At 37.1% G+C, this 13,648-nt stretch overlaps 1 protein-coding gene across 1 annotated transcript in view; it reads right to left on the reverse strand.

The window, feature by feature from the left end:
• Positions 1–4,865: 4,865 nt before the first annotated feature.
• The window catches only part of INTS2 (integrator complex subunit 2), a 66,396-nt gene continuing 57,613 nt past the window's right edge, over positions 4,866–13,648 (reverse strand). The window contains exons 20-25 of the mRNA XM_006832361.1: positions 9,861–10,059; positions 7,511–7,762; positions 7,001–7,108; positions 6,771–6,876; positions 5,451–5,627; positions 4,866–5,339 (exon numbers count right to left, since the gene is read on the reverse strand). Of these exons, the coding sequence (XP_006832424.1) occupies positions 5,170–5,339; positions 5,451–5,627; positions 6,771–6,876; positions 7,001–7,108; positions 7,511–7,762; positions 9,861–10,059 (1,012 nt within the window). The 3' untranslated portion in view covers positions 4,866–5,169. The remainder of the gene's footprint in view (positions 5,340–5,450; positions 5,628–6,770; positions 6,877–7,000; positions 7,109–7,510; positions 7,763–9,860; positions 10,060–13,648) is intronic.

Raw genomic sequence — 13,648 nt, forward strand, 5'->3', positions numbered from 1 at the left:
CCTCTTCGGAAACGCTATACAGGTCAGTACAAGTCAGAACTGACTAGATGGCCCTTAACAACAACATTCTACGGTATTTTCCAGTTTTAAACTCTAAAAAATGGGATCTGAATCAACTCAAGACGATCCTAGTTATTTATAGCCTAGTAATCTAATCAATCCCCAGCTGTGTCAACGTGCACCTCAAACAGGGGTGCACAACATTGCATAATGGACAGACAGATTGCGTGCAGGAGCCCCAACCCGCCAAGAGTTAACACAGAGACCTGGTTAATAACAGACGCCAAGACTGTAGGGAGGGGGCTCCCTTCGACCCTGATTTTCTTCCCCAAATTTCCTTCCTCTCACAAGCACTTGTGAACCCCAAGGCCCAGGTGAACCCAGTCAACACCGGTGGGCCTGCATAGTGGGGTTGGGCGAAAGCAGAAGGCACCCCTCCGTCAGGCTCTGTGTCCTCCCTCCGAGAGCCACACTTGGAAGTCCTGTGGAAAACTGAATAGGAGAAAAGAAATCCGATTTGTAACAGCAAATGACAGCAGAGAAAGACCACAAGCCTTACCCTCCCCTTTCTCACTAGGCCGCAAGGACCCGCTCCAGGTCCCGCGCTCCCGGGAGACTTTACCTTTCCACCCTTTGAGGTTTCACCAAAACCCCTCAGCAACACACTTCCCGACGAATTCCCGCCTCCCACCCTCTTGACTCGCAACACCCAATCGCTGTGCGAATGCAGGCAACCAATCACCCACCCAGCTCAGATATCAATCAACCAATCCTAGCGCAGAGATAGCCGGCGAAGGGCTCTGGCACCCAATCGAAGCCTCCGAAATGAGACCAGTCCCAAGGTATTTGGCGGTACCGGAAGGTGGAGATCTTCAAAAGAATTAACTGGTCTCGCAAACTCTTGATTTTTAAAGGAAAAGTGCTTTCTCCGCTAGACTTTTGAAACTTGTAACTTAACCCCGGCAGCAAAACTCAAAATTGTTTTCCCTAAAGTTCGGAGAGCAACGACAAGGTTACACCTTGCCAAATTCTGAGCATTCTTTAGGACCAGTTTAAATTTCCGAGTTTCACACAGGTGGGGTATCAAAAAGACGCAAGCAAAACTAGTGATAAAATGAATAAGTAAGTACTGGTGGCTCAGTAGTTGAGCACTCAGCTGCCAATTGTAGTTGGCGGCTCAAATCCACCAGCCGCTTTTTAGGAGAAAGATATAGCCATCTGCTTCTGTCCTTTTGGGTCGCTGAGTCAGAGTAGACACAAGCGCCCGCAGTGGAGTTTTTTGGTTGTGTTTTTGTTTTAGGATCTTATAGCTCAATTAGGTGAAGAGGTTGTTCTGTTTTACAGCTGGTAAAGAGTATTCAAGTCTTTTCCAGATACCCAAATTCGGCAAGAGGTACACCTCAGTTCTCCAGCCCCAGAAAGTCAAAAGGTATTGCGACTAGGGTTCCCACTCAGTTTTATTCCACACAAAGCGTGTTTAAGCATGTCTCTGTGATCAGTGATTGACTGCAAACAAGTACTATCAACAGTGCACTCCAAGAACATTTCAAAGTAACACGATTTGAGTCCCTCAAGGATGCAAAAACTGCCATTTGGACGCAGTGTAAATCAAAGAGCACAGCGATTTTCAGCAAAGGGTTAGTGAGACGGAAGCACCAATTTCATAAGTGTATAGACCTAGATGGTGGATATGTCGGAAAACAGTAGCTTTACATTCTGATAATTTAAACAAAGGTTTCTGTGAATTTCCAGCAATACTTTTTGGTTTAACTGCCTATCACTAAGGCTTATTATTCACCCGCCATCCTCCCAATGCCAGTTTTTTCTTTGCCAAGAAGTACTTGGCAAAAGACAGAATGATCATGAGCTCGCCAAATTATGCTTAACAATTGTTTGGCCTAAAGTTAGCTCAACACTGTCATTGCTAGATGCCCTCCAGTTGATCCTGTGCCTTCCTTTCAGTGTTGCTCTTTGAGCCCCATTGTTGCAGCCGTATGTCAGTCAGTTCATCTGGTTGAGAGTCTTACTCTTTTTCCACTGACCATCTACTTTACCAAGCATGCTCAAATATAATACTAAAAAGAAAAGTTATTTTAAAAAAAGGGGGAAAAAAAGCAAACACTGATATAGCTTTTCAAATTCAAGTAGAGTTAGGGAAGGAAATTTTTCTCCCCAAGTAAGGCAGGTGCATGTTATTTTATTTGCCTTATTTTATTTCTACATCTTCCCAACATGTCAAAACTTGTAGTGGTCCTAAAAATAAATATCTTTTGACCTGACCTAGTAATGTAAGTCCCAGAAATCTATCCTAACGAAATAACCTAAAAGAAAGAAAAAGTGGTAACACCTCAGTGGATTACAATGCGTATTTGTAATACATACACTAAAAAATGATCAACTTTCAGAATGGTGATGTTGTTAAGTGCTGTGGAATTGGTTCTGACTCAGGTGTTTTCCTGGAAGCAGCTGGTAGGTTCAAAACTGCTAACCTCATGGTTAGCAGTCCAGTGCTTGTCCTACAATGTCACACCAGGAGTCCAGAATAGATTCAATTATGATGTATCAATTCACTAGATTATGAAGCCAGTAATTACAAAATAAAACTTGCAAGGGGAAATTCCATGTAGTTAAAAGGGAAAAAGCAGGCTCCAAACTGGTTATTAGAAACTTTGTTGTGAAGTGCTGTCAAGTCAGTTCCAACTCATAGCGACACTGTATAGGGTTTCCAAGAAGCAACTGGCGGATTTGAACTGCTGGCCTTGTGGTTTACAGTCCAATGATTATTCTATAGAGCCACACCAGGAATCCATTATAAACTTGTTGTTCTTGTTAAGTGCCACCGAGTCAGATCCGACCCATAGTGACCCTATGCAGGGTTTCTGAGGAGTGACTGGTGAGCTTGAACCACCGACCTTGCAGTTCAAACGGCTTTGCAGTCTGGTGCATTAACCCACAACGCCACACCAGGACTCCATTATAAACTTAGTTATGTGAAAATACATAAGCATTAAAAAAAACAAAAGTATAAAAATATAAAAGAGAGTGGAAAGAAAAATGCCAATTATTTATAATCTAATAAAATACTTTCAAAATGTTACTCTAGTTTTATAAATTTTTATAGATACAATCTTTTAAACAGTTATTCCATGTAACTACTATAATCGTCCTCTCCTAAATTCCTAAGGCTAACAACTGGCTTTAACTTTGTATTGCTATTTAATGTATGTGGAGTAACAGAGAATACTCATACGCTCTGGAGGCAGACAATCCTAGACTCCAGTCCCTTGGATTGTGCTTCCAGGTTAACAGTAATGGAATTAAACACAAATAACTACAAATTCATTTGCTAAAGAATACGAATGACTACAAATTAATTTGATAAAGAATACGAATATTTATAAATCAATATTCAAAATAGCTGCACACATCTGTTTTCACTTGAATTAAAAAAAAAAAAATCACATTCTGACCAATTTTACACCTTAACTTAAAATGAATATTAACATTTACTAATATATTTACATATTTTTACATCATCAACAAATCTGGAAAAAACCCACACACACACACACAAAAAAAAGCATTATTTTAACAGAACAGATTCTGACCACTCTGAAAATTGATTCAGGAATGTATACAGCATTTAGTTAAAAAATATACTTCAACCTTTTCTGAACTCCTAAAGGATACCTACTTACACAAAAGATTCCAAGGCCTCAGTTTTTAAAAAAAGAAGCAGTTTTACTTAATCTTAAGGGACTACAAAACTGCTTTTTTTAAAATATGAAAATTCTTATGGTATCTTTTAAGTGTACGCTTTTAATTTTTCTGATAAAAATTCCTTAATTGAACATTAAACATCTAATAAAAGTTATGAATATTCTATCATGTATGATACTATACACTTCATGATTCAAGCTAGTTCTTATATAATACCTTTATGAGGTAGGGCCAGTGGTGATTCCATTTACAAGATTCAAATGACATTGACTTATTCGTTAGTGAAACACGCAAGTTAAACTTCTTAAAAACCAGATTATTCTTATTAGTTGAGGGTTGTAGGGTAGGGGGAAGATGACATTAAGTTATATCTCAGAAAACTTTGGATACTTAATTTTTTTTCAAATGAGGATTATAGGTTACCTGAATGCATCTACTTAATCGATAGAAGTTGCCAGCAGAAAACTGCAAAATGTATCAGCAAGACAGTATTTTCCGTATTTAATTTTCCTGAGGTTCAACTCTATATATTTTCCTACTCATCAACCTTCTCAAAGTAAGGTATGAATTATAATCTTGAGGGCATAACAATCACTCTTTAATCCAGTGGATTATATTTTCTCTAAGGTTTATTTTTCCTGTCTGAACATTTAATATATTAGGTAAAGCATTCTAAAAATAAATTTAAAACCCTAAGTGAGGTTTCCTTTTAGGTTTTTCTTTGCACAAAGATGATTCTTAATACTCCAAATTATTCAAGTATCTCTTTTAAATTTATGGCTACATATATTAGTAAAAATTGAAGCAAATATGTAAAATCTTTAAGTTCTCATGTGTTACTCAATGGAAATCATTTATAAAAGCCATCTGCCTTCTTTAAAGCATTCTCAGCACTTTCTTGAGAACTGGAATTCTATCTTGCATCACTATAGCTTGCATTGAAAGTCTTTGAGATTTATATTTGGGTGTTTAACTCCTAATTTTTCCTGAATCCTCCCTTCTCATAACCCCTTCTTCTTCCTGCCATTACTATAATATTGCAGCACTCTGTTAGAAGCTTTAAGTTAAAATAAACACTAAGGCTACCCACAGACTCATTTTTTTAAGAAATTAAATGAAAGGCATGGCAGTCTTTTTTCACTTCTAAAGCTAAACACAATGCCAAATTCATTTTCCATTAATGAGCTTCTTAAATGTTCTTCCAATGAAAAAAAAAGTTCAGCTGCTACTACAATAGAAACATACCACCAGCAAACTATATCCAAAGAACTGTCAACCATATGTAGCAGACAAACATAATTCTCAGAGATTCTAAATTCAATTCATGTCAAATAAGATCATTTTAGTGATTCCAAAACATCACTGTTTCCATCTTGTTTTACAAATTTATAAGATGCAGATTCATGTTGGGTACATGTAACAGCCTCAGTTTTCACTTTAATTTTCTCTTTAAATTCCACTAACACTCATGTTTATGATTTCAATTATTGTGCTTTCAATACAATGGCAGAGCTGGACATCAGGATCCATGCTTTCAGCGTCCCTAGATCCATTTTGATACAATGGATCTTTACAGAGTCCAGACCAGCCAGTAGGTTTCTCCTTTATATGTTGAAGACCTGAAAACATAAGAAAAGAAAAATCAATCAAGGCAAGAAATCTGGAGAGGATCTTGGCACCTGTCTTTGTTTGAGATATTAGATCACTCATGATATTAAGTAACTACTTACGTGTAATAATTGGATCTATGTCTCTTGTCTGAGTGGCAACATCAGAAGCACAGACCTGCCCTATTTGAATCAGCAAAGACATAATATCTTCATATAATGGAGGAAACGCTCGGCAAAAAGAGACCAAACTGGGCAGAGTTGGCATGAAAAAAGCATATCGCTTAGCTTGGGTTAAAACTGTTGGAAAGATATGAAACAGAATTTTTACTTCAGAGATATATATTCCATATACTAATATCGAGTTATACAATATACTAAGCACCATGCTCTGTGTTGAGGATACTAATTTTCTATAACATGACCCAGATCCTACCTCCAGGGAGCACACATTCTAGTAGTAGCCAACACATAAATTCTTATTATGTCTAAGCACTATTAAGTATACTACATACATTATTTCACTTTGTTCTCAAAATCTTATGAATGAAGAAAGTACCAATTTACATACAAGAAAATTCTTAAACCTTACAGATTAAGAAATCTGTGCCAGGTTGCAGAGCCAGGGATTGAAATCTGATCATTAAATCTCTTAATGACTACAAATAATTATAACACAATGAGGTAATAACAGAATGGAAAGAAAAACAAATGGCATTATGGGAGTATTGAGAAAGAACATTAACTTAGCTAAATCATAATTCAGAAGGGCTGAAATATACTTCACATTATTAAAGTAGTATACTTTTTATACTGTTTTAGATTACAGACTGAAAGCTGGATAAAATGTCAAATGTGTTGTAGAACATAAAGAAACATTCCTTTATCTCTTATTTCTACATATAATTATTTTCCTGACGCTATAGTATTTGTAAGGCGCTCAGGTAACACAGTGGTTACGAATCAGGCTACTAACCTCAGGGTCAGCAAGTTCCAAACTACCAGTTGCTCCTGTAAAGATTTACAGCCTCGGAAACCCTGTTACAGGCTCACTGTTAGTCGGAAGTGACTCCTCAGCACATAATAACAACAACAATAGTATTTGTAATAAATTATAACCTGTTTTCTACTAATATAATTAGATAGAGAAAGTAGATTTGGATTTGGCTTTAATTATAAAATGTGAAAAATTCATTACTTTTATCAGAAATCAATACACAATCATTCACAAATGAAAGATACAATATGCCTACCTATTAATCTCTTCTATACTATAAATCATCATACTTGTAAAACAGGAAAACTTTCAAAAGAAGAATAATTCAAAAGACAGCTTAAGTTAAACTAGCAGTTAATTTAAAAAATATATTATGTCACAAAATTCAGAAGACCTATGTACTAACTCAAGTTACAAGCTGCTGTTGATAATGGTTGGCTACATACCTGTGAGCAATGTTCCCATGACATTGACAGCTAAGCGGGCCACACTGAGTGACTTTGGTAATGCATACTGGATGCACAAGTGAGAAAGCAACTGGATAGCAAATATCTGTAATACAAAATCCAAAAATAGGCTTCTAATGAATATTTTTTAGTAATTCAAAGTCATAATTTTCTTTAATGGAACTAGAAACACTGTATGACGATTTAAAATTTTCTAATATGCTCATTACCTGTTTTTCAAGTTCGGGCTGTGCAATAAGCTCAGGTATGAAATCCAGACAGATGTGCATAGATGGAATACCTGCAACCGTCAGAGGCAAAAGTTCACATGGATAACCCTATCTCAATAAGAAGGGAAAAATATTAGAAATGAAATAATTATAAATCAAAGAGATAAAAATACAAAGGCATGGCAAGTTCATAGAAAAATGGAAGTAAAAGATAACAAAGTTTTTGCACAAACTTTTTCAAGCCCTCTCAGATAAAGTTTGCACTTCCTTTCTATGAAAGTTGCTTGGAAGGCTGCAGTATCCTATATACATCCTGGCATTTCACTTCACTGATGTACTTGATAAAGATAAATTATCTGAAACACTTTATTAAAAAAATTTTAAATCTGGGTTTTCTTCCATATTGTATTTGTGTTATCTCTACTGTCTAAATGATTGTTATTAATTTAGTATACAAAGCCCTTGAGAAAATTAAGTCCAACAATAAAAGATCATTCTTTGAAAACGGACCTGAAAGTGAACCAGTTTAGCAATGTTTGGATCCGCAATATACATTTGGTGCAACAGACAACAGATAAGGCACTGAACTTCTCTAAGGTTACAGAGTAAATTATCTTCTCCTTCCTCCATTTCCTTATTTGGAGTGCTGGTAGTAATAACACTTTGTGCATTCCATAACAAACTATCGGAGTTGACACGTCTTGCTTTCTCCTCTTCAGTAGGTAAGCAAATCTCTAGGAGAATCTGGACAGCTGCACTATCCTACAAGCAAATAAAACAGTGAATGTAAGCTGTTTCTGAGAAGTCTAAAAAACAAATTTGACTTTGTTTTCATATTAACAGAAAGTAAATAATTTATTTTAAAAGGGGAGATAGATTCTAAGAGCAAAAATGAATAATGTGTGGAGTTCTGATTCTCACAATTTTAGGGTCATGAGTCCCTTAAAGAAGCTGAAGAAAACTATAGATCCTTCACTGTAAAAAGAACCCAGCAGGAAGGACTACAAAAGTGAATGTATGCATCTCTGAAAGACAGCCATTGCCTCACAAAGAAAACAGTAATTTGATCTAAATTTTTATGAATCTGATAATTAATAAGTAAGACTAACCTTACTTTTAAGGAGCTCTGGTAGTGTAGTAATTTTGAGTCAGGCTGCTAACCTCAAGTTCAGTCGTTCTGTGGGAGAAAGATGAGGCTTTCTGCTCCCACAAAGATACACAGCCTCAGAAACCCTACACAGGGTGGCTGTGCATCGAAACCAACTCCACGACACGCAACCACCACCAACAACTTTACTTTGGAGTCCTGATATGGTGCTGTAGGATAAGCACTCAATCACAAGGTAAGTTTGAACCCTAAGACTGGCGGTTCAAACTCATCAGCCGCTCCCTGAAAACCCTATAAAAGGTTGCTATGAGTCAGAGCCGATTTGATGGCAATAACAATAACGTAAGTCAGAAGAGACTTGACAGAACTTAACAACCACCTTACTTTGGGAGAGCAGTTGTTGTTGTTGTTAAGAGCCGTGGAGGCGGTTCTGACTCATAGCGACCCTGTGCAGGGTTTCCGAGTCTGGAAATCTTTACGGGAGCAGAAAGCCTCATCTTTCTCCCGCGGAACAGCTGGTAGTTTCAAACTGCTGACCTTGCGGTTCACAGCCTGATTCGTAACCACTTCACTACCAGAGCTCCTTGGGAGAGCAGTGGCTCTGTAGAATAAGCACTGGACTGAGATCCACAAGGTTGGCGGTTCAAGCCCACCAGCTGAGAAAGGTAAGCCTTTCTGCTCCTGCATAGCTTTACAGACTCAGAAACACTACACAGGGTCCCTAGGAGTCAGAACCAAGTGGACGGTACTAACCAACAATCACCAGCACTTTACTTGGATAGAAGCATCATTCTTGGGGTTGAGGAGTTTTGGGTACTGGATTGTTTTTCTATATACACTGCCTAGGCTTGAATCCTAACTCTGTCACGTACTAAAGAGGTCACTTAACCTCTCTGAGTCTCAGTTTCTTAATCTGTAAAAATGGTAATGATAATACTTACACGTTGATTATAAAGATTAAATGAGTCAAAATACATTAAGAATAAGCACCCAGGATATAAAAACATTATATAAATTTTAGCTATTACAATCTTCAATCCCTTATCTGAAATTCTTAAGATGAAGTATGTTTTAGAACTCAAATACAACATATTTTGCAGCAAAACATACCAATATTCACATTAAGCAGGATAAAGATAATAAATTCTTTCACATTGCTTTTTGCCACCAAACAATTTCACATCAGATCAGGTTTTTCTGTCAACTGAATTACCAACTAAATTACCTATTCAAATCACAATTTCTTTATAATTATGAAACACTGAAAACAACTTAAATGCTCATGAGTAAGTAAACAGTTAAATAAACCATGGCAAGTCTTGTCAAAAAAAAAAGATGTTTCTGTTTTTATAGGTTTCATATTTCTGTATGGATATAAAGAATTGTGACCTTATATTATTGCTCCTGACTGCACTAATAGGATTTCAGAAATTACATTTCATTGTAAAGAAACATTTTTACATTGAAAACCTCAAATTCCTTAATATTTTTAGCATCTTATATCTCCTGAATCTTTACAAAAGGACTACTTAAAAGTTTCAGTAAAATCCAGTAAAAATAAAAAGATTATTTTTGATTTTTACTAGCTATCTGGTATTCAAAAGCAAAAGCAACATCACTACAAAAGACTCTGTAGTAAAAGGCATGTCCAACATACTGTCAGGTCCACAGCGGGCCTAGCAAATCATCCAGCGAATTGATTTCATGAACAGAGAAAGCACAGCCCTTTTTGACTCAACTTTAATTCATTACCTGAGCAGCCAGTAATGCATTTTTCAATTCTTCTCTGGTAACTTCTGGGGCATCAGTTTGTCCAACTAAACCTATTGTATTATTCTGGGAAGACCTATCTTGCTCTGAAGTTTCCTTCAGATGAGCACTAAGGTAGGCTTTAGAAGCAAGAAGATAGCCATTCAACATGTGTAGAGTAATATCCATCAGTGGGGGGCACCTGAACACAGAAAAAATAAAAGAAAAATATATGAGAAAGAATATAAATTTATGTATTAGTCAGAGAATGTCCAGTCCAGTTTAAACAATTAGAAAAAAGTGTATAAGGCGATATTTTTTCCACTGAAATACTTATTCTCAAAAATATATATAAAAGTCTACTACATATTTCCTCTCTTTCCTAATATTCAAGACGGTCCAATGTGGTACAAATGGTCAACTCGGCTGCTAGCCAAAAGGCTAGAGGTTTGAATGCAGAGAGGTACCTGGTGATCTTCTGAAAAGACAGCCACTGAAGAAAACCCTTTGGAGCGCTGTTCTACTCCAACACACACGGAGTCTGCCGTGAGTCAAACTGACTTGACAGGAACTGGTACCAAGTACATTTCAAGGTGCAAAGAGTAATTATCTATTCATGCCCTAGAAAAAAGACTTGCTTGGTAAAGAAAATGGCACTGTCAGTAAATCTCTTAATTAAGAGCCTATGAAACAGTTTTCCTCAAAGAGAAATATCCTATTATCAGTATGCTGAAGGAGAGTGAAACAGAATATTTCATCTCTCTTCTCCTATTTCTTCCTTCTTAGTTCCTTTGGCACACTGCAGCTCTGTACTCTTAGAGTGCTTCCTTATTTGACCTGGAGAAAGTATTTCAGTTCCTTCAGCTGTAAAATGTGTATACAGTATACATTTCTCAAAGACTGCTATGGATTCCATTTAAATGATAAAAACACATATAAGAATTAAATGTAAAACTAAGAAAACACAGTGGGATTCCTGGTGTGGCACTGTAGGATCAGCACTGTACTGTGAACCACAAGGTTAGCAGTTCAAACTCACCAGCTACTCCTCAGAAACCTTATATAGTCGCTATAAATCAGAACCGACTCAATGGCCCATAACAACAACAAGAAACAAAAGAAGTTGATAACCACTTCAATTTTAAATTAAATTTCAAGTCCTTAAAAAAAAAAAAAACAATTTGTTGTTTCTTTCATGGAAAAAAAACAAACTAGTGTACTGCTGTAGCCTTACTAGTGTTGTTAACCTTCTACCCTCCCCGCCCCCACAGCCACCGTACCTATCTCCTGCTCTTGTTTATTCACTATTAGGTAACACTTACTAGCGTACACTTGGAGGTTCAGGACCCTATCACTGACCAACCAATGTTTGTTCACTAGAGCCATATAAGCCCCTGCCTTCCACTGAGGTGTACAGAGACTCAAGAATGCCCTGTGGCCGCCCAAAGCATCAAGCTGTAAGTAAGTCCTTAATAAAAGTCTATATCACCATCCTGGAGCTGCCAGCCTCCCTGGTTGCTCTCTTGGCCTCCTGCCTTCAATATTTGGACAAATTTAGAATTGTTGATCCATGACCACACACCCAGCTTCCATAGTTATCTAGACATGACCAGTCTTGTTTCCCACCACCAACTCAGTTCAAAACAAAGCCTGTAATATCATTTTATAAGATTATACCTTTTTGTATTATTTGATATATTTTTAAATCATATGAGTGACACCTTGGTAATAAACATATAAAGAAATGAATAAAATTTAAAAACTACAATATGTATACAAATAGTTAATATGCTTCATAGATGAACAGCTTTTTGTATTTAAAAAAAAAGGCATTCCAATAGAAAACTGAGCTAAAATACAACAATATTAAATCAAATAAAGTTCTACATTAAAATGGGAATCTATTTTTTATCTATCAAATTGGAAAATATTACATAAAATAGCAAGACCTGGGGACTCTTGGGCCCAGAGCAGTGACATTTCCACAGAGGACTAGAGGGGAAAGTGAAGCATCCAGCTGATAAGAAGAGAGGGCATATGCACAAGAACACCCACACTTGCAGATAATACCCACTTGACCTGGCTTCAATGACTGGATGATCAGAGCTCAACTAGAAGAAGAAAGAAAGGGCAAAAAAGGAGTAATCTGATACAGTTTGATGAACTTGACCTACACCTATGGAAGCAGTAGCTCAAAAGAGAGAACAAATCCTTACAGCGAGGATCATTCCCACCCCCTTCATACATAGAGTAGACAGGGATGTGCAACTTGGGACACTGGCTACCCAAAATGGGGGGGGGCTACAAAGGCAAGAAGTGACTGGCTTACAAGCTTTCAAGAGGGAATCTAGATCCAGAAGTTGTAGAAGAAGGCAGAATCTCCACTGAGTAGTATCCAATCTGTCTAGGCGGGGCTGATGAAAGGAAATGCGGATAGGTCTCTTGTAAAACAATAGTGAATAACTGTTATCAAGTCTGATTGTGAGGGTTGGAAATGTAAAGGTAGATGTTTTTGTAGGAAAGAGGGGAGTGATTAACTTTGCAGTCCAGGAGCAGAGGTCCCTGGGACCATCAAGGGAGAAGAGCAGAGAGCAGGACCCTACCCAAAGAAGCAGATGGAGGCGGAGATGATGACGTGGAAAGATGGAGCAGCTGGGGACTTCAGAGCCAGAGACGGAGAGGGGCTGTGTGCTGACGATAGGGGCAGGAGGCGGAGTTAGGCTGGCAGGGTAGACCCTATGGTTGGTTGATCATGCATGGAGGGTATTGTAACCATGGCAATGAAACAATATACGATAGGATGAATGTAAAACTAATGTTCTCCCATGTAAACTATCATATAATTCACAATTAAACATTAAAGAAAAAAGGAAAATATTACATAAAATAATGTGGGAAGGTGTAAAAAATACATTATCAAACATTGCTATAAAATGATTCAACTTTCCTGAATGTCAGAATGAACACATGAATCAAAATGCTTTTTAAATGAAAGGGGGGAGTAGTTAATCTTACAGTCCAGGAAAAACAAACCCTAGGATCATCAAGGGAAAAGAACACGAGTGGAACGTGGGAACCTATCCAGAGAAGCAGCAACACCAGAGATGAAGGCAGAGATGAGGCCATGGAGAGAAAGAGCAGCTGAGAACTCCAGACTCATGGAAAGAGAAAGACTGTGTGCTAGTGACCAGGTGGCAGGCTTACAGAATGTACCCTTTGGTTGTTTAAATGATTATATATTCCTGAGTGTTTTTGTGTACACCACCACCAAAAAAACAAACAACACCAAAAAAAAAAAACAAACCCACAGAAAGACAGAATGAAAATAAATACTGTTGAATGATGATTTACAGAGGAGATTGTAATCACTGCAATGAAACGATGAGTGTAAAACTGATGTTCTCCCATGTAAACTAGCACTCATTTCACAATAAAAAACTTAGGAAAAAAAAATATTTTTTAAATGAGCAAGCTACTTTTGCCCCAATAATTCTAGTTTTTGGAATTACATTCTAAGTAAAGACCTAGAAGCATGGGAAATATACATAGAACTCAGCACATCATCACTGATAACAGCAAAAACAAGAAAGTAAAATCTCTTAACAATAGAGAACTGAGCTTGAATCACAGTACAACCATATGTAGCCCAGTAATACAAAGCTATTAACAAAAGAAAAGGTTCACAAGTTGTTTAAGGAAAAGCACAGGTTACAAAAACATTACTTTATTATGATCACATAATTTAAGAAAAATAAATGTATAAAGGAAGCTTTATGAGCAAGTTTTGAGCA

Source organism: Chrysochloris asiatica, unplaced genomic scaffold (genome assembly GCF_000296735.1).
Source record: "Chrysochloris asiatica unplaced genomic scaffold, ChrAsi1.0 scaffold00007, whole genome shotgun sequence".
Lineage (NCBI taxonomy): Eukaryota > Metazoa > Chordata > Mammalia > Afrosoricida > Chrysochloridae > Chrysochloris > Chrysochloris asiatica.